Below are 27,887 nucleotides of genomic sequence, written 5' to 3'. Positions count from 1 at the left end.
CCTTCCAATCTTGCATTCATACTCAGGAATTGCATTTGCCATCTTGTTTTGCAGTCACTCATGTGTATATGTCTCTTCTACAGGGCCTTCTCCTCTGAGGCAGACTTCACTCTATCCCATCTCCCAGCACGGGGCTTGGCCCACACAGACATGAGATACATGAATATCGGATAAATGGATGAACCCGGGTGCTGAGGGAGTTAGTACTCAGTACCCCAGAGTTCACAGTACCCAGAACACTCCAGCTGGGAAGATTTGGGAAAGCATTTCTCAACTGCAGTGATCAGCACACTTGATCCCTGAGATACAGACAGGCTGAGACTTCTCTCCAAAATTCCATCACCTAGGAGATCACCAGATGACTACTAATGACTACAACAAAGTCAAAAGGACAAGTGTGTGCACAAAACCTGCCTCCACACATACCTAGCTTAGCCCTGAAATAACTCATCCTGTGTAAACGAGGTGACTAAGGGCATGGGCTCTGGGGCCATATTTCCTTGGTTCACATCCTGAGTCCACCACTTACTGGCTGTGTGAACTTGGAAAATCACCCAGCTTCTCTGGGGGACTCAGTTTGCCATCCATGGAATGGGAACAATAACAGTATCTACTTCATAGAGTTATTTAGAGGACTAGACAAGGTTGATAATATGTAAAGTGCTTAGAACAGTACCAGGTATACAGAAAGCCCTACATAAATGTTTGCTATTTAATTGTATGAAAACTGAATGTTGCATTCTAAGTTAGACAGAGCTAGACACTTCTACCGTCTGTTTAAAAATTGCCTATTCATAAGCTTGGACAACGTCATGTGCATGCCAATTCTGATCCCTATTACCATATGTTTGTTTCAATTTATAGTTCTGTTGTTCTCTAAAAATTTATTTCACTGTTTCCCTAGAGAGCTAGAGTTATATTCTGGAAGTATTTTTTCTCAGTCTAACACACCTAAAGGGACCAGGAGCAGGAGGGAAAGGTCAGGGAAAGGAGAAGATCAGATCACACTCTTCCCTTCCTCACTGTGTGTCCCCAAGCCACAGATAGGCAGACCCGAGCTAGGCTAGGGAGGAGTTTTGAAGTGGATGTGAGACTGCAGTTTTAAATTCAAGAACTGGACTGGACTGGACTTTTAACATCTAAAAAAGAGTCTAAATTATTGAGAAGATGCTTGTTCTTATAATCAATAAGGCAAAAGCTATGAAATCTGCCATGCAACCATCGGGGGTCAGGGAAGGAAGGGAGCCATAGACAAACTTGGAACAAAGCAAAGCTATTTTTTGTTTATGCTTCATTGAGTTCAGCCTGTTCAATCTGCCAGTTCTGCTTTTTGGGGCTCCTCTGGGCATCTCTAAGAATCAGAGTGTAATACTCGGTGTGCAGTGAGTTGGCCAGAAGCTTCCAACACAAGAACAGAGCTACAGAGGGACTCCTCAGTTACCTGCGGGGCCAAAGCAGCCTGTGAGTGGAGGTGGTAGGAGGTTGGCTAGAGAACACATCTCTCAGCTAATGTGGACAGAGATCCACAGTGGCTTCCCCCAAAACCTATGACAGGACCCCTGGCCCCAGCATTTGGGTGACAGTCGTAGCAGAAGGCACTTATAGCAAGGAGAAGCCCCCAGTGAGCACCAGTTTGTCAAATGGCTCCTGTTGCCTTTCCTCCCCCACTGTCTCCCACCCCCAACCCTGGAGCAGCCAGAAAAGGAAGGAGAAAAAGCTGATCTTACCCCTCTTTCCCAGAGCAAATTCTGAGCCACAAGGAGGAAGAAGCTCTGACTTAGATGTGAGATTGAAGTTTTAAATTGGACTGAACTGCACTTTTTAATAGCTGAGAATGAGCTGTAATTATTCAGCCAAGACTGATGTGATGGGAGAACATGGCCAGATGCTGTGGGATTTCCTCTGAAGACGTCATCATCAGAGCAGGAAGAGCTGGATGGAGAACTTTGAAAGCGATTCTTCAAAGTAAGTAAAAATACAGCTAGTTTCCATGTGTACCTCAATAAGTTCATTCCTACTCAGTAAATGGGCTAATGGAAAATGGATACAACACCAGCTTCATAGGGTTATTATCATGAAGGTTAAACAAGTTCATATATGTAAAAGTGATTCACATGGTTCCTGACAAGTAATGTAAATATAAATCATACAACATGTAACAAATATCTGAGGGCTTATTCTGTGCCAGGCATTGTTCTGGGTGTAGGGGATGCATAATGGACAAAAAAGTCCTCATAGAGCTTTCATTCTAGAGGAGACAGACAAAACAAAATCATTATGTATATATAATGCTTCTCTATACTCACATGGTAGGTGTATATATAGATATAGATATAGATATTTGGCAAGCACAGAACAGCAGTAGGGAAAGTTAGCTATATATCTGTAGAGAGAGAGAAAACTATGCTATATAAATGTATAAATATATCTATTTCAAGTCGTGATAAATGCTATAAAGAAAAATAAAGCATGCTAAGGAAAGATGGGAGGTGAGATGGAATGAGGCCATCATTTAGAGAATGATGATTTATTTGATGGGTAGAGCACTTGACAGTTTCAAAAAACGCCCTCATAAGCACTGTCTCATTTTATCCCTAGTTTTGTGAGGGATTATTCCTGTCTAAAGATAAGGAAATGTGAGCTCAGAAAAGTTCAGTGACTCCAAGTTGGGTGAACTTTCATTACCCTTAATAGTGAAAGCAGGCACAAGACCAGTTCAGCTAGAAGCTTTCACATTCTCTACACTCCCTAAATTAATTCTGGGACCCAAAGTCAATACAGCATTACTGGAAGCCAGTGCTTATGGGGCTTGGCCACAGACTTGGAAAGAGGATTTACATTTCAGATCTTACTTGCAGCGAAGCAATGGCTGCCACCCACTTTATGAAGAATGGAATCCCAACCAGGTCACCCTGGTTGTCCCTGGGGGACAGCTTCAGCGTTGATGTCTGTGTTGCCTCAGCCCACTTGCAAGCTGGGTAGAGACTACTACCAATGCATTTGTTCTCCAAAAGCTAAGCTGAAATATTAAACCTCGCCTGCTCTAAGTTAAAAGTTCATCAATGAATCATAAGTTTGGATGGATCTGCTCAAAGGAAGACTGTCCACGATTTCACCTCAAAGTTTCACAGAACAACTAGTCCCTTTCTCTCAAGGAGATGGCAGCTGCAGCATGCTGGAATCCTCAGGAAAGGCAAATGTGTCTGGGATTTCAATCCAGCAAGCTCAGTGTGGAAACCCTTAGCAGGCAGCTCCTGTCCTCTGTGGCTGGAAGGACAGCCCCAGTGCCCAGTCCATTTGAAATTGATGGCAAGGCAGCTGCACAAAGCATTTGCATTTGTGTTCTTAATGCCATTAGAGTATTTCCTTGTTTTCAGGCTGAAGATAAGATGGAGTTCGGATGTTTTTTTTTTTTTTCTTTTATTATTATTATTATTATTATTATTATTATACTTTAGGTTTTATGGTACATGTGCGCAATGTGCAGGTAAGTTACATATGTATACATGTGCCATGCTGGTGCGCTGCACCCACCAACTCGTCATCTAGCATTAGGTATACCTCCCAATGCTATCCCTCCCCCCTCCCCCCACCCCACAACAGTCCCCGAAGTGTGATGTTCCCCTTCCTATGTCCATGTGTTCTCATACCGGATGTTTTTTTAAATGACTATTTTGGAAGCAGCTGGCACTGTAATTCTTAGGGAGGAAATGTATTATTTGGAAAAATATTTTGAAATGCCATTTGGGGTGAGTGAGATACCTCTATGGGCATAGATGTCAGCAGAAACCAAAGATCGCAGAAGAGAGACATTTGGTGGGGGATGTCTCAAGGAGGAGAGGGAGAGGAGAATGAGGAGAAGGGACATGGGAGAAGAGAAAAGGGAGACAGCAGGGTGGAGAAGGGCTGGGACTAGCTTTGGGAACCATCAGGGGCAGGGCCAGTAAGCCCCCACTGTGGTGAAGAGGCTGAAGAGCATTTTGAAGTGGGGGATGTCTGTTCCGCAGGACCCTGTTTGGGATGTTAACCCTGTTTGGGATGTAAACCTCTCCTACAAACCTCACTCTACTAGGATCACAGAAGCTTCCTGTGGGCTGTCTTGTGAAAAGCAAAGTGGGTGCTGAGTTTCTTCCTTGGCTCACTGCAGTGTGACACAGGACTGTCTGATAGAACTTTCTGTGATGCTGGGAACGTTTCATTCTGCACTGCCCAATATGGTAGCTTCTAGTCACATGTGGCTCTTGAGTATTTGAAATGTGGTTAATGCAACTGCTAGTGAACTGAAGTTATTATTTTAAGTTAAACAGCCACACATGACTAATGACCAGAAGGAAGAGTCTCAAGTCAAGGTGACCCTGAGAATGCAAATGCCTTGAGATTTGCTGAAGTCTTGGGGCAGGCTTGAGACTTAAAATTAAAATGGGACTGGGGTGCTGAGGTGAAGGCATGAGCTTAAACTGATTTTACCTAGATCAGGAGGTCAAGAAAACCACAAGCTAATAGGGTTACAAAAGCAGTTGAGAAAAAGAGAATAGAGGCTTCTTATGCAGGCAAATTGGAGTTTCTAAAAGTGGTGAGGGTTTTTGTTTGTTTTGCAGAATATAAGCTAACAAATGTCTATTTATGTCTATGCACAGACATCTCATGCAGAATTCATAACAGCAACAGTTGTAATAGCACATGGTAGGTGCTTAATAAATGTCTGAGTTATTGGATGACTGAGTAAACAGTATCTTCCATCATCCACCGACATCATCTCAGTTGACTCTTGCAACATCCCCCTGAGGAAGCTCAGGCAGCTGAGGCTCAGAGAGGTTAGATAGTAAGTCCAGGAAAGTCAGGATTCTTGGTCTTTTGGTTCACCCAACCTGTCCCCAACCTGTATGTAAGAGGCCTCATCTGGGCTTTCCACTGTGGCCTCTGTGAGGGGTTTGTAGGTGCCGCTGAATATTCCTGGACTGCAAACTCCTGACCAAGCTCTGGTAGCATACACATCCACCGCGTGTGCTCTCCCTTCTCCCACCTGCTGAGGGTCACCTCCATAGCAGAGCCATACTGAGTTCCTTTCTGGGTCCCCACTGCCACTACTTAACACAGGGCCTGCCACACAGCCAGTCTCTACCAATACTGAAGGATTGAAGAAATGAATGAAAGAAATAGCCAAAGGTAGTTTCTCCACTGACTTTTAAAAAAACATCCCTTTCACTTTGGAGAAATCGTGTTAATCAACACAAAAATGTTTTTTCCTCCCCAAGTCATCACAGAGCATCCTCCCATTTATTGAATGGAGCCATTTCTCAGCCACTCCATTTTTGGGCTCTCCAGGGTGGTTGGCTCAGCCCTAACACGGCTCCTTGTTTTTTCCTACTGATGATTTCTCTTTTGGGGATCTGAAAAGGGAATTCCTGAAACTCATACACTGACCTCTTTCTGCCATTTCAGCCCTTCGTATTCCTGCACTCAGAAAACTGATAAAGAATCGTGGTACAGAACAAGCCTATTTTTGTCAGCAGATGCAGGAAAAATTACACATAGAAAAAGGAAGCTAACAAAAGGAGGAAGGTTTAGATGTATTGACTCAAATTGGATTTTTTTTGGTGTAGCCATCAAATAAATAAATGATCAGTCTTAAAGAATGCCCCAACAGCTTTCCTTGGCATATTAAATGGGAATGATCACTGCTAACAATTTTTTGTAGACATAGCTCTAAATGTGGATTATATTTTTATTATAAGGTGGAAAGAGAACAGTCAGGACTGTGGTGATAATGCAAATAGTACCACTCCTTGCAGAGGACTCCCACACCTCCAATCTAAGGATACAGGGCCATTTCCAGTTTCTCCAAGCATCCACATGACTAAGCCAAGCAGGTTGCCTGTCCCAGGCTGATTGACATCCATGTAACACACTTGTGAGTTCAATATTTGCCTCTCAGAGAAAATAAGTGACTTCATGAAAATTAAGTACTGAGGAAATTCAAGTGAGACATTCCCTTCTTACTTTACAATGTTTTTGAATTGTTTGAAATTTTGATAGGAAAGTATTATACTGAAGTTTAAGTTGTCAAAGTACCAAAGTAAGTAAGTACTTTGATAACTTAAAAAAGTAACTAAAATGCTTTAAAACTGTGCATAAATTACTTAAAGTTGGGGTGATGGGGAGGACAAGCCTGATGAGGCTGGACTCACCTTTCCAAAGCTGGCAGCGTTGACAGGTTGGGTATCATTCTTCTCACAGAAATCCAGGTAATGCATATAGAGGGCACTGCGAGGGATGCATACCCCCTCTGCAATCTCATAGTTCTCCTCCAGCCTAGGGAAATAAATGCCCAATGAGCAAAAAATGTGTTATCTTCCCCAAGCAAGAACAGTCTGTTCTTTCTAGTCCTCCAGCAATGGGCAGACCTTAGAAATAACGCTCTTTCTACAGAGGGAGAAGCTGGGGCCCAGGAAGACAAAGCAAGCTGCCCACAGTCATGCCTGGCATTAGTGGCTTGGCAGTGTCAGAATCCTGGCCCCTTTGGGTATGACACCAGGCTACTTTTTCAGCCCAAATTCCCAGATCCTCTACTCTGTACTGTCATTGGCCTGGCCTTGTTCTGGCTAGATCAGATACCTGCAAACTCCAAAAACCACATAGGGTCTTGTGGGTGCCCCAATCAGCCAGGAATGGAACCACAGACCCACTTGAGGAGCCACTTGTAATAGCTAAAAGCCAAAGGAGGATGTGTCAACATCTTGGAACTCCTTGGCTGACAAATGCTACGGAGGAGGATTGTCTGGGAAAACCAATGCCCCAGGAGAGGCCTGTACAGCTGTATAGCCACTGATCTGCTGACTGAAGGGAAGTCTCATGACCAGAGGAGGAAGTTGGCCCCATGATTACTTTAGAATCCTCTTCTCCTCTGCTGTGCTAGGGGTAATGATTCTATACCCATCACCTTCTTAGTGAGTCTCCGTTAGGGATTCTGTAGGAGAGATTTTCTACAACTGGGTTTACATCCCAGCCTTGTCACTTGCTGGCTTGGTGACCTTGGGCAAGTTACTTAAGCTCAGGCCTCAGTTTCCTTTTGGTGGGATTGAATTGTAAGTGCCTCCTAAAGTGGTTATAATGATCAGATGAGGTAACGTGTGACAAGCATCCACATGGTGCCTGGCATGTGCATGGGAAGCACTGAGAAGATGTCAGACCTCCTCATAATTCATTCTTCCTCTCCAGAAAACATTTTTGGGCACTATATGTCCTGACCCTGTGCTAGACATTGGGGATATAAACAAAAATTAGATACAGGGTTTAAAAAATTTATTATTCTTTAACCCAAACACCAGAATGTAGGCATCCAAATGAATCTTGCCTCCATTGTCCTAGGCACTCTGGAAGGTTAAATACATTTCCCAAGGAAACTACTGTGGCACAGGACAATTTGGGAACTTCTCTTAGGGTCATGCCTTCGAAGCCTGGGGCACCTACTGCTAAATCAACGCACCAACAGAAAACATTTCTCCTTTGATCATTAACTAGATTTTAGGAAACAACCCAAAGTCATTTGGAAGCAAGTTTGGGGGATAAAGTGACTGGAAAACCATCCCCCACCCCCAATTTTTTTGGTCAAAAATAAGGCATAATTCCAAAGTGATGAAATAAATGTCCTCAAGTGGCTTCAAAACTCCCTCTGAGAGCATTTGCCAAAGAAGTGGCCCAGCGCTGTCGTAAGTGAAGTGGAATGAGGACACGACCCCCCAAGGTGCCCACTTGAAAGGGCAGCACTCGCTCAACTCATTCCAACATGTGATTGCAAGAACATCAGTTCAATCATTTCATATCCAAACCCCACAGAGGGGGAATACAACCCTAGGGACACAGACCTGTCAGCACCAAGACAAAACCTGGTGCTGAATAGTCCCCGATCATCTCATCTACTCCCCACTCTTCTGGGATGGGGAACACTGAGTAACTTGTGATAGTTTTTAGAAATGTTCCCAGAAAGAGTTGATGTAATCCTTTCTAGGTGATCAAATTCCTTGAGGCTGGCATAGTGTCTGAGTCACTTCTGCATCCTTGAGGTCCAGCATATTCCTTGGCACAGAGTAGGTGCTCAATAAGTGTATTATGGACAGATTATTTCAGTCATTTATTCATTCAACAAATATTTATTGATCTTATCACCTGCCAGGCACTGGGGATATCACAGTGAGCAAGATAGTCCATGCTTGCATACAGTGAACAGATTAATGGTAGACAGATGGACAAAGACACAGATAACCTTTAACTCAACAAATATTTACTAAGTGCCAGGCGATGTTCTAGACATTAAGGAAACAGTGGTGAACAAAACAATGGTCCTGTCCTGAACAGGCTTACATTCTGATATATGTCTTTGACATCATAAATTGGAATTCTAAGTGTGTTTTCCAGTGGGAAAAGGGTTTCACATAAAGAGTAGGTTTCTTAGGACTGTCCTAAGTTTCAGGTCCAGTATGAATGAAAATCAGCCTGGGAGGTTAGCCTGGACCCCTAACTGCCATTCACGGCATTGTTTCTCTATAAAAGTAAGTTCAGAGGTCCAAATAACCAGCTCGCGTACAAACTTGTAGGGGCCATCTGAATAAGACAGCTTTCTCAAACTGGGGTCTCACAGACATGCTTTGTTTTGGCCTGAACAGTGTTGGCCAAATTTTTAAAATTCAGGACATTGCACATAAGAATCTGGATTTCTGGCTTCTTTTGAAAAAGCTGAGATCTGGCAACACTGGACCCATATTCCCGCATGACAACAATTGGCCAGAGCTACATGTGCCCTGGAGTTGGCCAGAGTCCTCACTGCTCCCTATTTCTTTGTACCCTGTCTATTTTCTGTTCCTTGTCTGGCTCCTGTAGGCACTTGTGTTGGCATAAGACATGATCTATGTCCTAGTTAACTTTGCAGTCTGTTGGGGAGACATATGCACAAGAAATGATATTTAATTACTATAAACTCCTGACCATAGGTACAGTTGAAGGTGGGAAAACAGAGAGATTGATGTGTAGATGAGAGTAGATAATTAAAGTTTCATGGAAGAATTGTGTTTGGAATTGTGTAACAACAAACAACAACAACAGCTAGCATCTATTGAGCTCTTACTAGGTGCTGGGCACTGGGTATCCATGGTCTCATTTGATCTCACAATAACCATATGGTATGAGGTAGGTATTTATACGTATGTTTCAGGATAGGAATCTGAGGCTCAGAGGGTGTAACTCATTTGCCCAGTCATGCAGCTAGTAAATAGGAGGGTTTGTCTCACTCCAAACTTCTCTGGTATTCTGCCATGGTAGTTGGGGGAGGGAGGGAGGTTCCAGGCAAGTAGAATAGCAAGGATGGGAGACAGTGCCATGTGCTTTAAATGATGGAAATGCTGATCCGAGTAGAGAGAGAAGGAAGGGGTATCTAAAGGGAAGAACCATGGGTGGGGAGGGAGTCTTTAAATGCCACACAAATGGATATGATTTGGCTTAAGAATTTAGCCCCCACTTGGAGTTGAAGAGTTACTATAAAAACTGTTATTTTCAGAAGAAGGCGGTAGAATTGTACTCTGGAGGACTGAAAGAAACAAAGACTCAGAGGAGTCGGGAAGACCTGAGTGCTTCCGTGATGCTATAGGAATAATAATAATGATAATAATAATAGTATCATCAATAACAACAACTGACATTAATTTAAAGCTTAATATGTTCTATTTGCCAGGAATGGCTTGAGTATAATAAAAGAATGCCAAACAACAAAAACAACGAAACACCTGTCTCATAGGTATCATCTTAGACTTTTTTTTTTTCTTTTGAGACAGAGTTTTGCTCTGTCACCCAGGCTGGAGTGAAATGGTGACATCTCGGCTCACTGCAACCTCCACCTCCCCGGTTCAAGCAATTCTCCTGCCTCAGTTTCCTGAGTAGCTGGGATTACAGGTGCCCACCACCACACCCGGCTAATTTTTGTATTTTTAGTAAAGACGGGGTTTCTCCATGTTGGCCAGGCTGGTCTCGAACTCCTGACCTCAAGTGATCCTTCCGCCTCAGCCTCCCAAAGCGCTGGGATTACAGGCATGAGCCACGGCGCTTGGCCATCTTTGACTTTTGAGAGTTCCATTAAGCAATTTTTAAAAGAGATTTGACTTCAACACTTGTAGTGGAACATTTTCCAGTCTCATGCATACATATGAACAATTTGGGCAACTGCAATTTTGTGTATGACAAGCTGTGGGGAAGATAAAATATCCCTTTTTGCTTATTTTTGCTAATGGCTTCCTGGAATTTATTTTGACTAAAAAAAAGTCCATGAACACACTAAACAAATGTGCATTTCAAACCATTCAGAATTCATCTTGCATATGATTATTTAAATTGATAGAAATCCTTTAAAACCAATTAGTTTTTTTAAGCATGGGAGTGGCCTGATCAATGCATTCTTTGGAAAGTTTGCTCTGTACCTCTAGGGGAGGTGGCCCAGGAGGATGATCAAAGCCTGGCACATAGTGTCTGATTAATTAGGACTTGTTGAATGAATGAATGAACACAGGAGACCAATTAGGAGCTACTATAATAGTTCCGGCAGGAAATGATGGGGCATGAACTGAAGCAATGGTTGTGGGAGCAGAGGTAACACTTAGGGTGTGGGCCTCATGCTGCCAGATGTGAGGAGGACAGGAGCAACCAAGCAAACTCTTAGGTTCCTAACTGGGCAGAATGGATGAATGGGGGGCTCCATTCCCCATGATCAGAAATGCAGAAGGAGAGGACAGTTAAGGGTGAAAATCATGCTTTCAAATGCAGCGTTAAACAGCATGAGTTTCTAAGTAAGTTACTTTATTTAAGCTCCTTGTGCCTCAGTTTCCATTTGCAGTTCTTGTGGCTTGTGTGCTCACTAAATCTGGCCAAGAGGTCAAGATTAAAATACAGGATCATGGTTAAGAAACATCACATCAAATGAACCCATAGCAGCAACAAATTATTCAAATCAGATGGGTGTAAGTCATGGTTCACACAGGCTGAGCTAATTAAACAGTTACCTGTCAAAGGCCAGAGCCTCCTAAATTACTACTTTTCAGCCCATGTTTTGTTCCTCTTTCCAGAGCTTCTGAGCCTCAAAGTAACTAGGTGGCTTATAGCTACAAAGCATTTTAATAAGCTCTATGAACAAATGGATGTAATTGGCACGGAAGGGCCCCTTTGATGCTTGATAAGTTTCTATAGGAATAGCATCATGACACCTTTGCCCAAACCTCGCAAAATCCAGAGGTTCTGCCTATCTACTAAAGTTGCTAATTGGAATGTCCACTTCCCTGACCAAGGCACGGCAGAAAGAAAGGCAGTTAATTATTCTTCTTCATATCTGATGAAATTTTCTCGTTTCCTCCTCTCTTTTAGAGGACATCATTAGTCTGACATGGTGAACAATGCTCTGTTATACCTGGGTTTTTTTTAATGATCACAAAAAAATTCCCCACTTCTTCCATTTTCCTTATCTTCTATTTAACAACTTGATTATATTTGAATTGAGCCTATCCTATTATGGAGAGATAATGAGCTCAGTCTGCTAGCTAACATGAGTCATTATCTGAGTTATATATTTTTAAGAAGACTTCCTCACAAGGTTTCAGCATGTGGCCTCCTAGGGCACATGGAGGAAGCTTTGTATCAGCACTTTACAATGAAAAGCAAATGTTTCAGCACCTGGCATCATTTCCCACTATCCTCATTTTAAACCTGTGATTTCTTATATGTATACACAGAGATCTTTTAAACCGATTAGATGTTTTATAGCATGGGAGCAGCATGATCGATGTATTCTTAGGAAAGGTCGCTCTGTGTCAGTTCAAAGTGCCCACTTCTCAAGTTCTTGAACACATGTCAAGAACAGAAACTTTTTCACTCTCTTTTACTAAAAAAAAAAAAAAAAAAAAAAAAAACAGGATTTTTTTTTTTTTTTTTTTTTTTTTTTACAGAAAGCCCAGACTTTCCAAGACAACAGGATTTTTAAAAGTATTAACTATTGTAACTTATCACTGAAGTTGTCACAGAGATCTGAGACTGTAAACTATGTAGAAAAAAAAAAAAAAACCCTTGCTAAGCAATCAGGACAAGACAGTAGTCTACACCCATCAACGGCTCCCTGTTCCCTCTCCACAAAAGTCCAGATTCCTGACTGTGGCATCCAAGGCCCCTGGCTCCTTTTCTGTCCTGCTTTCCCACACGTATACCTCTTTCCAGCCAACTGGACCGTTTCCTGCTCCTGAGACACACCTTGTCACCTTCCACCCACACACACGATCCATCACTTTCCTACCGCAGGGGATGACCTCTTCCACCGTGTTCCACGCATCAAGGCTCAACTCACATTTTTCTTCCATGGAACTATGTTCAGTGCACACCCAACCCCATCTGCTAACCACTTCTTCATCCTTTCCTCCCTACCAAATTCATTTATTCATTCAATAACACGTAGAGTGCTGCAGTGGTCTAAATGCCAGGTACTGTTATGTCTGTAGAAAAGCCACATCCTCTGCTTGTAAAGCTCTCATTACTTCCCAGGGATGACCATAGTTCCTCATAGCTTATGGCTCAAATAGCTTCATCAGGAGCCAGCACTGGTTTTAGAGTTTGAGATCACTGACTTTGAATCCTGCCTCCACCCACTTACAAGCATATAGCCTGGGGCATGTTACTTGAACTCTCTCACTTCCTTCATCTGTAAAATGAGAGAAGCTGTACCATCTCCCAAGCTTGCTGTGAGGACTAGACAAGAATCCATGCACAGCCTGAGGCCCTTTATTGTGGGGGACACTCAATAAAGAGTAACGATCCGCATTATTTTACAATATTGTGGAATATTCAGGTAATGTTTTGTATCTTAAACTGAAAGTCCTTTGAGGGCAGGGATCAAACCAAATTCCAATTGATGTTAACATAGTTCCTAGCACTGTGTCCTGAACACAGTTGGTAAACACTGTAGGAGGAAGGAAGGGAAAGGAGGAAAGGCCAATAAGAAGGAAGGCAGGCTTTTGCACAGGTCAAGGGATTCTGGTATTTTATCAATCTTAATATCTGGGTAGTTAAAGGAAAGCATGGTTAATATTAATATATTTGATTTATATTTTCAAGTGCCTACCCTGCGCTAGGGATGTTCATATTTGCTATCACTACCCCCACAAGATGAGTAAACACTATGCCCTGGGATATAGAGGAAGAAATGGAGGGTCAAGGAAGTAAAGTGGCTTGTCCACAGCGACTCCGCTGGGAAAAGCTAGGCTTAAAAAGTATGAACTCAGGTATGATGCCTCTAAAGTTCTCACTATGTGCCAGAGACTGACATTCATTTGGTCAATCAGAATATATTTATTGAGCACCTACTATGTGCCAGGCACTGTAGAATACAGCCATGAACAAGAAGATGCTACTCTTGCCCCAGCCTTTAAGAAACTGACAGTTTACCAGAAGGAAGATGGGAGCTAGGGAGATAACACCACCAGACAGCAAATGAATAGAAAACAGTGGGCTTTGGCTCATATGGGCTCTGGTTAGGACTGAGGCTGAGTCTAGAAAACTCCAAAGCAAAATAAAACAAACAAACAAAAAATCTATTTCATTACACAACAGTTAAGCCATGCTTTGCTGCTAAGTAGACAAGCCAGTCAGAAACATGCATTTGTGTGGACCCTGACATTTCTCAGGGGACTTCAGCTGACCCAGCTTCCTTGTTGTTGAGGATTTCCTTGGGGAGTCAGGAATGTCCCCCTCTTTGTGTAGAAAGAGACTACCTTGGTTTCCTCCTCTTAAAATACAGGTAGCTGTCCTGCCTTCTCTACAGGATTTCCATGAGGATTAGGTGTGCTCAGCAGTGACATCACCTGACAAGCCTGGCATCCCACAGGTGATTGCTGAACCTGTAGGTTTGGCTGATGTGGGGCAATGGACTGAAACAGAGATTTATTTCTGCCATTGTAATGTCTAAACTGGACCAGAACAGTAGCCATCCAATTCCCACGCTAGGTTTGACCTACAACCTACTGAATTAGTGTTCTAGTAAGGCCTGGGCTTAGGAGGCTTCTGGAATCTCTCAGCTCAGTTTTTGGTTATTCAAGTCCCCTCTTTTTTTTTTGGATAAAACTAGGCAATGTATTAAGCACAGTGTTGCAATTTCCGTTCGGTTCCGAATGCTTCTATTGGGGCCTAGGATACAGGTTTGCAGCCCAGAGCTCTGGTGGTCCTGGACAGTAGCTGAGGTGATTTTGGCACCATCCCCTACCAGAAGCTACCTCCTCAGTGGTCCCTTTCCACCTATACCCAGTCTCTACTCATCTCTACTGCACTTTGCCATTATGAATAGGACCCCACAGAACATCTTCATATGTGCCCCCTTACACACCTGTGTGGGAGTGTTTCTCCCTGCCGGCATCAAGAAGCAGAGCTGCTGGCTACATGTGCTTCAAATGCTAATGGGATTGCAAAATTGCCCATCAAATGGCTTTACCATTTGACACATTTACCCACAGCACAAAATACTTTTTTTAAAAAAAGTTGTGGTTCCACAACACAGCATCTCATTCCCTGAGAAATTTCTGCCCTTGGCATTGGGTTGTCCAGCTTAACTGACTTTTCTCCATCTGTAGCTGAGGTCATCCAGAGGGACACAGTCACATCTAGTGGCATTATCTACACTGGTTGTGTTCAGAGCTAAAAGTGTTCAGCCTCCCTTTTTAGAACCATGTTACCTAACTCATGAAAGCAATGTTCTGTCACTGTTGAGTAAGAATCAAGTCACAAACGGGTGCAAAATGTCAGTTATCGTTACATCCAATGAGTCTGGTCTAGCAGCTGTGATCTGGTCTAAAACTTCAATGTATTTCTTCTTTGGAACAGTGCCAAACCCAATTTCTTACCTATGACCTTCCAGAACATTCTAAAGAGAAATTCTAAATTTCTTTTGTTTCATATTAATTTGGAATACTGATAGCTTGTCAACCACCCAAGTCCTCAATTTAATTTTTTTCAAAAGAAAGGAAAATCTCCCCCAAATCCCACCCGAAAGTGACAATTTGATCTTCTGTCCTCCTTTTTGGAAGAGCCTCATTTCTTTGGTAAATTGCTGGAAGGGAAAACATCCCCACCCAGAAGGCGCACAAGGAGCTCTGGGTAAGGGCGGCAAGGGTGGCGGGCGAGGGCGGGGCACGGAGGGGGCATGTGTTGGCAGCAAGTAGGCCGGGACTGCGGAACAGGCTGCTTTCCATTTCGAAATTCTCTGCATGAATAGAGGTTATTGTGCGGCCGGGATTCCAGCAGCGCTCACCATCCCCAGTGAGTTGGGATTTACTAACCCTCGTGACCGAGGATGCTGGAAAGTGTTTGGCAGAAGGCATTTGACAATATTTGCCTGTTTTCTGCTGGGAGTTGCCTCCAGATCACGTGGCCCCAATTATTTTAGGCTGTTTGGCTGCTGTATTATTTGTTCTTAGAGCGGTGTTATTTGTTCTAGGGGGAGGGGGAGGGGGTTTGTGGCAAGGAAGGGGAAGAAGGAGAAGCAAATAGCTCCTAACCCAATTCCAATAACAAGCCAAATGTCCCAGGAGAGCTCGGCACTGTCAGGCGGGTGGCGGGCGCCTTAGTGGTGCGGCCAGTGTCCTTTCCTGGGCCTGCCCTCCTCTCTGTCCTCAGGGGCTGGCCACTGCCCCTGGAGAGAGGGCACAGCATGAAGGACATAAATGCCTCAGAGAATGAGATGCTTGTCCTAGCGTTAGGTTCCTGTTTTCTTTTGTAAGTATTTTACACTGCAGATGAAGATAAAAAATGGTAACGCCAGCTGATGGGCAATTTTGCAATCCCATCAACACTTTAAGTGTTAATGGAGCAATTCTGCTTCTTGATACAGACATGAAGAAACACTCCCACGGCGTCCAAGGGGACACACACAAAGATGTTCTGTGGGGCCCTAACTTGTAATGGCAAAGATGAGATTTGAACACAACTTAAATGTTCATCAAAAGGGAAGTGGCGCCGGGTGGGGTGGCTCATGCCTGTAATCCCAACACTTTGGGAGGCCGAGGCCAGTGGATCACTTGAGGTCAGGAGTTCAAAACCAGCCTGGCCAACATGGTAAAACCTCATTTCTACCAAAATACAAAAATTAGCTGGATGTGGCGGTGCATGCCTGTAATCCCAGCTTCTTAGAAGGCTGAGGCAGGAGAATTGCTTGAACCTGGGAGGTGGAGGTTGCAGTGAGCCGAGATCACACCATTGCACTCCAGCCTGAGTGACAGAGCAAGGCTCTGTCTCAAAAAAAAAAAAAAAAAAAAAAAAAAGGAAATGGCAACATTAATTCTGCCATTGTCTTATGCTGAACACTGCACTGCAGTTAAAATGAGGTTGTTCTTTATGAACCATAAGTGTAGCTTCAGGACATTCTACTAAGGAAGAAAGCAAGTAGTGGATCAATACAGCATAACAGGCTGTGGGTCAATATTTTTAGTGTGATACATCTGCATGCTTTTTATAAAGGAGACAATGCTAAATTAAAAACCATAGTTCAGAAACTTCTACAGATACATATGTGTGCAAATTCATAGGGAAGGGTCTGTAATACATATCTACACATATGTATACACACAAGTGCACACATGCACACACATGTCTCACTGAATAGGGTTGCTCTTGAGGAGAAGGCAAAGAACTACAGGGAGAAATGGACTGGAGTCTTACCTATAATGTTTTTAATTTTTTAACAAGGAAATGTATTTCTTGTGTAAACAAAATAAAAGTAAAGCAAAAATATATTTATTAAATTTACTTACATCCTGGGTTTTTTTTAAGCTAGCAAAAGAAGAAGAAAATTAGACAAAGGAAAGAAGTGATTGCAAAAGTATGTAAGCATCAGATTTAGCTCTCAACCCCATGGCAGCCAGAGCAAAAAGGGGACACGTAAATTATGTCACTTTTCCTTGTAAAATGGAGGGTGCATCCACTCTCTTTTGAGAGATAAAGTGTTTATACTGAAACCATATTTTTTAAAAGATGATACATGTGCAGCTTTACGTAGGAGGTCACATGTTCTCCACACCGTTTTAAGCGTGACTGTTCCTATCTAAGTTTAATGTCCTACTTTCTTTTCCCTACTGCTTACGTAGCCTCTCCCCTGCCTGCCTCTCCCACCTCATCTGTGTCACTCTCCTCCATGTGTGCTATGCTCTAACCACATGGGCCACCTTCGCGTTGGTCCTTCAGCAAGCTCAGCCTACTCCCATCCCAGGAAGGAGTGGTGGATGCTGTGTGTGCCCAGACTGCCCTGGAGCACTGAGACATTGTTCCCCCTGCTGGGAGGCTGAATCGTTCCCAGGAGTGATCCTCAGCAAAACATGAAGGGAACTGCCTCTCCCAAGTTACACCCTCACCCTGGGGGCAGCCTGTATCCAGTGATGGGTAATGGGGTTGGGGGATAAAGGTCTGGATCCGTTGCTTTGATTCAGGTCATTTTTAACTGGCCATCCCCACCTCAGAACTCCCTGTAGGATTGGCTGAAGCCTCTGTGATAACCTCTTCACTGCCCAACACCCCCTCTGTCTATTCCAGCATCCCTCACACCCCCATGGGCATGGAGGCTGGGCACATGCCCTAATAAACCACCTGTATGCACAACTCTGCTCAATCTGGAGAGGCCACTTACAACAGTGGGGCCTTTGTAGAAGCTGTTCTCTCCACCTGGAACATTCCCCTGTCCCTGGTTTTCACACTATCACGGTGTCATACATCTATCCACTGAAATGTCACCTTCTCAGAGAAACTTGCCCTTACTGCTCAACCAGAAATAGCCTCTCAGACACTATCATATTAGCCAAGTTGAAGTCTCTGCACAGCACTTCTCACTATCTAATACATTACTTGTTTATCTATCAATCATTAGTTGTTTTTTTAAATAGAGACAGGGTCTTGCTCTGTTACCCAGGCTTGAGTACAGTGGCACAATCAGGCCACTACAGTCTTGAACTCCAAGGCTCAAGCGATACTCCTGTCTCAGCCTCCAGAGCAGGTAAGACTGCAGGCTTATGCCACCATGCCCAGCTAAGTTTTTTGTTTTTTGCAGAGACAGGGTCTCACTATGTTGCCCAGGCTAGTCTTCAGCTACTGGCTTCAAGCGATCCTCCCACCTCAGCCTCTCAAAGTGCTGGGATTACAGGCGTGAGCCACTGTGCCCTGAGTGTCATTAGTTTAATAACATATATATACGGGCGTGGTGGCTCACGCCTGTAATCCTAGCACTTTGAGAGGCTGAGGAAGGTGGATCACATGAGATCTGGAGTTCGAGACCAGCCTGACCAACATGGAGAAACACTGTCTCTACTAAAAATACAATATTAGCCGGGTATGGTGGTGCATGTCTGTAATCCCAGCTACTCGACAGGCTGAAGCAAGAGAATCACTTGAACCCAGGAGGCGGAGGTTATGGTGAACCGAGATCACGCCATTGCACTCCAGACTGGGCAACAAGAGCAAAACTCCATCTCAAAAAATAGATATAGATATAGATATAGATATTGATATTTCCCCTTTTTACCCCATCATCAGCTCCTCTTCTTGGTCTACCTTATCCACCATTGCATTTCCAGAGCCTAGAACAAGGAGCTAGCAAATACCAGGTGCTCAGTAAACATTTATTGAATTAGTTAATGACTGAAATTCTATCTTAAACATATAATATAAAGATAATTAGAGCAAACATTAATGTTCTTTGAACAACTTGATATCTTTTGATAAGAATAGGCGAATATGTACAAATTCTCAGATTTGGTTTGGCTTTGAAAATAGACTTATCATTAAAAAAAATTCACTGTCTGACCTTGTGACTTGGAGGGTGAAATTTCTTCTGGAATGATCCATGTGACCCTTTATTTAGAAAAACAGATATTTTGTGCAGAATTAGGTACCATAGAAGGAGAACTGGCTGTGCCTATGCCAGGGAGGAGATGGGGCCTGCTCCAGGTGGTCTTTGTGGGTCTCGGAAGGAAGGAGTGTGCTGAGGGATTGACTCAGCCCCACCCCATGCCAGGTGCTGTTCAAGCACCTTCTATAGAACAACTCATTTCATCTTCATGACTACCCTATGAGCTACACACTATTGCTATCCCCATTTTACAGGTGAGTAGACTGAAGCACAGAGAGGTTAAGGACCTTGCCCAAGATTTCACAGCTTGTAAGTGGCAGAGTTGTGAGTTAAGCCATGACAGTTTGATTTCAGAGACCACCATTTACAGCCTCACTGCTGCCAGGCAAATATCCTGGAATCCCAGAAAAATAGACATGAACAAGGTGATTTTCTTCTAGTTCCTTTCAAATTTTTTACTCTGAAACGTATGACATGTTCAAGTTATTAAAGCAAGAATGTCTGTTGGCTGGGCTTGGTGGCTTACACCTGTAATCCCACCATTTTGAGATGCCAAGGCGGGAGGGTTACCTGAGGTCAGGAGTTCAAGACCAGCCTAGCCAACATGGTGAAACCCCATCTCTACAAAAAGCACAAAAATTAGCCGGGCGTGTTGGCGGGCACCTGTGATCCCAGCTAGTAGGGAGGCTGAGGTAAGAGGATCACTTGAACCCAGAAGGTGGAGGTTGCAGTGAGCCAAAGTCACGCCACAGCACTCCAGCCTGGGTGACAGAGTGAGACTCCACCTCAAAAAAAAAAAAAAAAAAAAGTCTGTCAATTCCATGCATTTCTAGAAACTCCCACTCCCAAAGTCCTTTACATCGATGCCTCATTCGATGTCTTGGCACTATGGGAACTTGCATGGCCATAATATTTAGAGAAGGGTGAAGGGGGAGATTTGATCTGATACATAAAGTAGAATTTTAAATAAAGCAAAAAGCAGCAAATACAATGAGAAAAAGTGTATAGGAACAAATGATGGAAAGAGGCCAAAAGGCTGGAAATAGAGCTCTTGAAAACAACCTTTGCTATTCTTGAAGCAAAACAAGCTGACTGCTGAGGCTCTTGTTAGAGAAGATTGAGTTACGTTCCTGAATGCTTTCTCCCAGTGTTGTTTTCCTCTCACCTCTGGATAGATTAGACTAGAGAATCTAATATGATTTGCTCATTAAAGCCCATCTGCTTCCTTTTCTGATCTGTCCTCTCTTCTCTATCCTTCCTGATATTTCTTTTCCTTTCTTCCCAAGCATGAGCTTTGCAGTTAAAGAGACCCAGCCAGTTCCTGCCTCTGCCACTAATTGGCTGTGTGCCTATTCAGGCAAATGGTTTAACTGGTTCAGCTTTATTTTCCTCCTCAGTTAAATGGGCACAACAATAGCAACTCCACAGAATTGTGAGAATGAAATGAGGTATATATATAAAGTGCCTAGCATGGAGGGGTGCATATAATGGATTTTAGTTCTTTTCTTTTCCCCATTTCTCTTTCCTCCCCCTTCATTCCTTAATTCCTTCATATTGCTGGGCTGCACTGCTAGGGGAATAATCGCCTTCAATGGCCAAGATTCTCCATAGGGTGAATCTCGGGCATAGAGAGCTCTAGCGTTCAAAGCTACAACATAATTTCCAAATAAAGCTTTTAGAGGAGAATTTATCGGTAAATATCAAACACAAGTGCAACCACTTAAACATCACTAAATATTTCATTAAGCCCAGGAATGCCAAATATTAAAGAGAAAGCCATTCTAGTAGATTACTCTTGTGTTATTAATGTTAAAATAATTATATACGGTTGCAATTAATTAGGAATTAAGGGTTCATTGGTAAGAGTCAACAGACCTCTGTTTTTATTATAAACTGTAATAATGGATTCTATTAAAATCAATTAATAATACCCATGGGGAATCCAGTCCTTGCCAGTGTTTGGATAACAGAAAAAAAATCTACCCTAAAATAAAATACAAAAATTCCAGTCTCCAGGCTAGATCTAAGGCTAGTTGAGCATTTTACATATGCTGCAAACTAAATAGATTTCATGTTGTGGGATGTCAAGTTATCATGACAATGTTAAAATATCCAAGTGATATCCTATCCTATAGGCAAGAAGATATGAGCATCCTCTGAAGACAGAACTTGCTAAAAATGGAAACTTACCATTGCAGAGTAGCAGGAGTGGAGTGGGGCTTGGATGCTCTATTATTTTCTTTTTCCTCATCTGTTAAAGGAAAGAAAAAGAAGCTAACTTCAGTAGGAAACAGTAGGAAAAAGTAAAAGTCCTCTCGACTCTCCCAAGTTTCAAAAGACTATGTTTCTTTGAAATGTTGATGCTTTGAAACAATATTTTGGCTTTTCCAACATGTTAGACTCATCATACTTTAATACTAAAAAGGGGAAATTGACTTTTATTTTAAAACTCTTATGTCAATTTTGTTTTTATTTGACACAATGTGTTAGAGTTTGAAGAGCATTTCCCTTTATCACTGAGCAATGTGATCACACTCATCCACTTAATATTTTCCTAACTGAAGCAGGACAGACTACAATTTCAACCCTAAAAACATAGGGACCTCACTCACTGCTATGGACTGAATATTTGTGTCCCTCCCAAAATTTATGTGTTGAAACCTAATCCCCCAGATGATGATGATATTTGAAGGTGGGGCCTTTAGGAAGTGATCAGTCATGAATCTTATGAATGAAATTAGTGTCTTTATGAAAGAGACCTCAGAGAGCTCCCCCATACCCCTTTCTCCCCTCTGAGAAGACAGAGAAGATAGTGAGAAGATAGTCATCTATGAACCAGGAAGTGGGCCCTCACCACACCCAAATCTGCCATTGCCTTGATCTTGGACTTCCCAGCCTCCAGAACTGGGAGAATGAATCTCTGTTAATTAATAAATCTTTGAGAATAAACAATAGAGAAATAAATCTCTGTTGTTCATAACCCACACAGCTTATGGTATTTTGTTATGAAAACCTGAACAGACTAAGCTATTCACCATTTGTTCTTTGTAACCCCAATGAAGCAGAGCCTTAATGTAGGGTAGGGAAAGTGTAAGTGTTCAGAAGAATCAGGTTAGCAATGCAGTGGAGCAGGGTTTAGCACATATTTTCTGTAAAGGACCTGATAGTAAATATTTTAGGGTTTGTGGACCAATAGTAAAAATCAAGAATATTATGTAGAATTTATATGACAGGAGAGAAAACAGGTTTCCATGAAATATGTATTAATAAAATTCAATGTAAGGCTAGACACAGTGGCTCACATCTGTAATCCCAGCACTTTGGGAGGCCAAGGTGAGTGGATCACTTGAGGTCAGGAGTTCAAGACTAGCCTGGCCAACATGGTGAAACCCCGTCTGTACTAAAAATACAAAAATTAGCCAGGTGTGGTGGCATGCACCTGTAATCTCAGATACTCAGGAGGCTGAGGCAGGAAAATCACTTGAACTTGGGAGGCAGAGGTTGCAGTGAGCTGAGATCACGCCACTGCACTCTAGTCTGGGCAACAGAGCAAGACTCAAAAAAAAAAAAATCCAGTGTAATAGTAATAATTGAATATAATATTTGTAATACATGTCTAATAATAAGAAGAATTAAATTAATTTTGGGGGTGTGGGTAACATTCTTCTAATTAGGATTAAAATTAGTATTGCCTATTATTAAATAGATTGCAAAAGTTGATCTGTAAAGACCATTTTTAGCTTGCAGCCCTACAAGTATCCGGCCAGATTTGGCTCACATGACCCTGATTTGCTGATCCCTGCAATACCACAATCTGAACAACAGATTAATTTTTAGCATATCTAAAAAGAATTTGTCACAATTTCATCATGGACTTACTGAGAAATAGTCAGTCTCTTATCCAATTCCTAATAAAGATTATTGATAGGAACAGTCAACATAAAATTCCTTGATCCACAAAATTTGGCCCAAGATAATTAGGACAAATAACAGTCTCAAGAAGAAAACTAATAATGTCAAAGCCTACAAATATTATCAATAAAATTTAATATAGACATTAAAAAGATCAATGAAATCAATCTGTGGCATAAAATTTATATGGAAAAGAATTGGTATCTATGAAAATAGTTTAAATAAAACAAAAATGAAAATGTCGTATGATGTATAGAAAAATTTTTCTAAAATTAAATTAGCTCATCAAAGCTGAATCCAGAAAATATCTTCTTGATGAAAATTTATCAATATTGGTGTAATTTTGATTTAAATGTCTGCTTGTAAGCACTGTGGCAGATACTGTTGTTGCTTAATCAAAACCTACATGTACCCACCTTCTTCCTTATTTATAGAACCCCAGTTTAGAGGGGATTGTGTGTTCAAGGAGAATGACAGCCTTTCAAATCCTAGAAAAGTGAATGTTGATTCATTTACAACAATCATGGTAATTTTATGTCATCTAACTGATTGGATTAGGTGGAGCATGTAACATGATATGAGCCGATCACATTTCAGGAGACGCTCTCTCTCGGGGCTTCTGGGAAAAGTATTTTTCCCTAATAAAATTGAAGGAGTGAGAGGTTCTGGCCTGTTCTACTTTTGAATGTGGCTATGAGATGACACAATAAGTAGATGAAAGCAGCAAACTTGGGATGGGGAAAAACTCAATTTGAGGACAAAGTCAACACCTAGGAAGGCAGAGGAAAAAAAAGGGAAAGCCTGGGGGCTCTGATTGTCACGTGGTGCCTCTGTTGAACCAACCCAAACAATGGCTGCCTTCTGTTCTATGAGATAGCACAGTTTCTTCAGTTCATAAAACCTCCTGTTACTGGGTATTCTCTTCCCTGCCACCAAAACCATTCTAACTGATGGTTAGAACCCAAACCACTCTAATGCTAAATGTTCTCAGGAATGGAATGTAAAATACATCATAGACTCAACACTTGTTCATGATGCTTTGTCAGCCTGGAGTTCTTCTAAATAGATGTTTCTCATCCTTTCCAGCCTGGAATAAATGCCACCACTCTTTGAAGCCTTCCTTGATACTCTCTTAGTCAGGAATCAATCATTGATCCTAACCCTGTGCTTCTGTAACACATTATTTGCCTCTTAGCTGCCCAGTGTAGCCACCTGGATCATTATTTTTCTTTCTTTTTTTTTTTGTTTGAGACAGGAGTTTTGCTCTTGCTGCCCAGGCTGGAGTGCAATGGCGCGATCTCAGCTCACTGCAACCTCCACCTCCCAGGTTCAAGCGATTCTTCGGCCTCAGCCCCCCAAGTAGCTGGGATTACAGATGCCAACAACCACACCCGGCTAATTTTTGTATTTGTTAGTAAAGACGGGGTTTCACCATGTTGGTCAGGCTGGTGCCAAACTCCCGACCTCAGGTGACTGGATCATTATTTCTGTACACATCCGTCCCTTCTGCTCAAGCATAAACTCAGTGAGAAGGCAGGGGTGGTATCTCAGTCATCTGCATTACCTCCTGCAGGACCTAGCGCAGTGCCTTCCACTTAGTATTTAAATAGTTAAGTGTGTCTTCTCCAGTCTTAAAGAACAGCACAATAATGAGCATGAACATGTGGGTCTCACAAGAATGTGGGTAAGTGAACCCCTAAACACACAGAACAATACTCAACCTCTCTTGTTCACAAAGAAATGAAAAGGAAACAAATAATGAGGCACTCCTTCTATCTCTGAGGGAAAAGCAAATTTAAATAATGACAATTTTTGATGCTGGTGTATACATGGTGAAATTGACACTCTCAGAGTTCTTTATACCTGAAGGTAGTGTTAATGTTTTTAGTATGCAATTTGGCAGTAATATTGAGAGACATCTAAAATGTTCAGCTGCTTGTCCTCACAACCCAACTTCTAGAAATTACAATACTAAGCAAATAATCAAAAAGAAAGAAAAGGCTATATGAAAAACATGGGACCGGGCATGATAGCTCACACCTGCAATCCCAGCACTTTGGGAGGCGGAGGCGGGCAGATCACTTGAGGCCAGGAGTTTAACACCAGCCTGCCCAACACAGTGAAACCCTGTCTCTACTAAAAATACAAAAATTAGCTGGGCACCGTGGCACACACCTGTAATCCCACCTACTCGGATGGCTAAGGCACAAGAGTCTCTTGAGCCTGGGAGGCAGAGGTTGCAAAGAGATCACACCACTACACTCCAGCCTGTGTGACAGGAGTGAAATCCTGTCTCAAAAACAAACAACAACAACAAATTGTCAATTGTATATTTTTAAACAAGAAAAACAACCTAAATCGACCTCTACCTAGCTTGCACTGGCATGCTGTTAGTATTTTTGTTCCCCCTAAAACTGGCGGGGTTTTAAATTTTTGTTTCTTTAAATTTCAGCATTTTGATCAACCTGGACAGGTTGTCAAAAGACCTAGATTCGAATAACCCTAAAACTTACCGGCCAGAACTGAGCAAATCACTCAACTTACTCGAGCTTCATTTTTCCTCATTTGTAAAAAGGTCATCTTCTATGGCAGTTATAAGAATCCTATTAATTTGTTCAACACATATTTATTGAATACCTTATTTGTGCCAACTAGGCACTGGGGAGAAAGAGATTAAACTCTTGCCCTTGAGTTTGGTTGGGGAAAGAGAAAGGCAGAGGAGAGAGAGGACAAGTTCAGCAAGAAGTGGTGAGTGCTGTGATACAGGCAGGCACAGAGGAGTTGGCCAATCCAGACTACATGAAAAAAGCAGAGCTTGTCAGAGAAGGCTCCCTGGAAGAAGTAACAGGTGAGCTGTGTCCTGGAGTGAGCCAGAGATGGGAGCCAGATGGGGGGAAGGTGGGATGGAAGTCAGGAGTAGGGTGGAGAAGGTGAGAGCAGATAAAGACAAGGGGACCTGACAGATTATGTCACTTTCCCAGAAGCAAGGTGGCTGCAGCACGGGTCTCTGCTGGGTGTGGCAGAGTGGATCCAGGTGAGCATGGAACGTGATGTGATGTTTAACAATCTAATTATCTCGTTTAAGTCTTAAGACAGTCATCTCTAAATGGAGGATAATAATAATCCCTACCTCAAAAGGTTGTTGGGAGGATTAAGTGAAATGAGCTTAACAGAGGGTAAGCGTTCAAAAGCACCCTCTGCAGCCATCTGTGGGGAAAGGTTGCCCTTGGCTGTGCCTGGCCAGCCAGGAGGCGTTTGGAGCAATTCTGTCTGCTGGGATCTGCTGCTTTGGAAGATTTACAGGGGCAAAGACAATGGCATCACCAAGGACCTCACAAGGCAAACACACACCAGGGGACGTCACAGCTCCATATAGGAGACGGCACTTGAGCTGAGCCCTGAAGGGATGATTGAGGTTTTTTTAAAAAACGTTGTTTTATGTTCACAAAAGTAATGCATGTTCATCTTTTTAAAATTAAGAAAGTATGGAGAAAATATCTCAGAATCCAAGCCCCTCTCAACAGAGGGAACGACTGTTATCTTTTTATCCTATTTGCCTCGTCTTTTTTCAGGGTTCTTTCACACACAAGCACATACATATCTACACTTAAAACATGTGAGGGTCATACAGTCCATCCTAGTTTGTAACCTGCCCTGTTCATTTTGAATAGGACACGTCAGACTCTGGGAGGAGGCCACCAAGGGAGAGGGTACTCCAAGAGGCAGAAGCAGCAGGAGGAAAGGTAAGGAACCGGGACCTGGGGCCCAGGGAAGATGTACATGGTCCCATTGGTGGAGCCAGGGAAGCTCCCTATTCTGAGATTCCATCGCAGTGTCTCCCACTCAAGCAATACTGCCTTTGTTATATCAGATTTTTTTCCCAGCTAAACTTTGTTATGGCCCCATTTCTGAGTATCAGTGAATAAAAAGAACTTGGCTTTGAGGACAGGCAGACATGGGTTTAAATTCCAGCATTGCCCCCAGCTGTGTGGACTTTGAGCAGCAACTTGACTCATCCAAGCCTGAAGGCCCTTATCTAAAAAAATGTGAATCATAACTTATGTCACAAGGATGTTTTGAGGATTAAATATGTTAAGAACTAGATACAGTTTTTAAAAATGCCATACTAATAATAGCATTCATTGGTCAAGTACTTAAGCCAGGCACTACACATCACTTCTCATATGCTACCTCATTTTATTCCTCCAAATATTGCCATGAAGAAGTTTTATATCCTTATTTTATAAATAAGGAAACAGATCTTTGGTGAGGGTGAATAATTGCATGAGGCCATGTAGCTGGTGAATGGAAACAGGACCTCACTAGGTACACCGCAATCCAGTGGCTACTGACAGCGTTTAGAAGAGAACTGGTCTACTCCAAAGCCAATGTGGGCCCTCCAGCTCAGTCACCAAACAGGTGTTGTCCACCTCTGCTGGCTCCTTTCCTTAGATCACTGGTGACCTTGTGCCCAGGGTCTGAATGCTGAGCCCTTTTCTTCTAAAGTAGGAGGTGTGTCACACCCAGGACTGACCCTCCTATTTGATGGCTATCTTAGTTCTCCTGAAGTGCTGGCTATTTATTTACTCATTCATCAGATATTTATTGAATGTCTACTACATTCCAGCCCCATGACAGGTGCTAAAGGGTAAGAAAAAACAGACATAGTCACTGCTCTCTTGAGGCCATAAATTATCAGCCAATTAAATGTAAGTCCAAGCCAGGTATGGTGGCATGCACCTGTAGTCCCAGCTACTCAGGAGGCTGAGCTGGGAGGATCACTTAAGCCCAGGAGCTCGAGACCAGCCTGGGCAACATGGCAAGACCCCATTTCAAAAGTAAAGTAAAATTAAAACAAACCGAAAAGAAACCCCAAACTTTAAAAGTAAGTCCTAGGCAAGAGCTGTGAAATGCAGGTCCAGGATGCTATAGCAGCACCAAATGTGGGGTGTGAGCCTGGCTTGCAGATCTGAGGAGGAGGAGCAACCTTACCTAGGAGAAGAGAGTAGAGAGTAGGAGAACACATTTTAGGTAAATGGAAATAGCCAAAGTTGATAGAGACTTTAGGAACTGG

The 27,887-nt window shown here is 42.6% G+C and overlaps 1 protein-coding gene and 1 long non-coding RNA gene across 9 annotated transcripts in view; one reads left to right on the top strand and one right to left on the bottom strand.

The window, feature by feature from the left end:
* Positions 1–27,887, bottom strand: part of RFX4 (regulatory factor X4) — a 178,211-nt gene that overhangs the window by 100,894 nt on the left and 49,430 nt on the right. For 6 of the 8 annotated variants that reach the window (XM_054527588.2, XM_054527589.2, XM_002823686.5 and 3 more), the window contains 2 exons: positions 21,092–21,152; positions 6,189–6,312 (listed from right to left, as the gene is read on the bottom strand). In XM_054527588.2, the coding sequence (XP_054383563.1) occupies positions 6,189–6,312; positions 21,092–21,152 (185 nt within the window). Of the gene's footprint in view, positions 1–6,188; positions 6,313–18,856; positions 19,682–21,091; positions 21,153–27,887 lie in introns of those variants that run through there. The other 2 variants (XM_054527590.1, XM_054527592.2) reach the window with 2 other exon arrangements.
* LOC103892124 (uncharacterized) lies at positions 50–26,819 on the top strand. The gene is made up of 3 exons (XR_008512121.2): positions 50–465; positions 1,741–1,965; positions 26,485–26,819. It is a non-coding gene; the product is annotated as an uncharacterized LOC103892124 (long non-coding RNA).

The sequence above is a fragment of the Pongo abelii genome, chromosome 10 (genome assembly GCF_028885655.2).
Source record: "Pongo abelii isolate AG06213 chromosome 10, NHGRI_mPonAbe1-v2.0_pri, whole genome shotgun sequence".
In the NCBI taxonomy this organism is placed as follows: domain Eukaryota; kingdom Metazoa; phylum Chordata; class Mammalia; order Primates; family Hominidae; genus Pongo; species Pongo abelii.
This window is presented reverse-complemented; position numbering and strand designations above follow the sequence as displayed.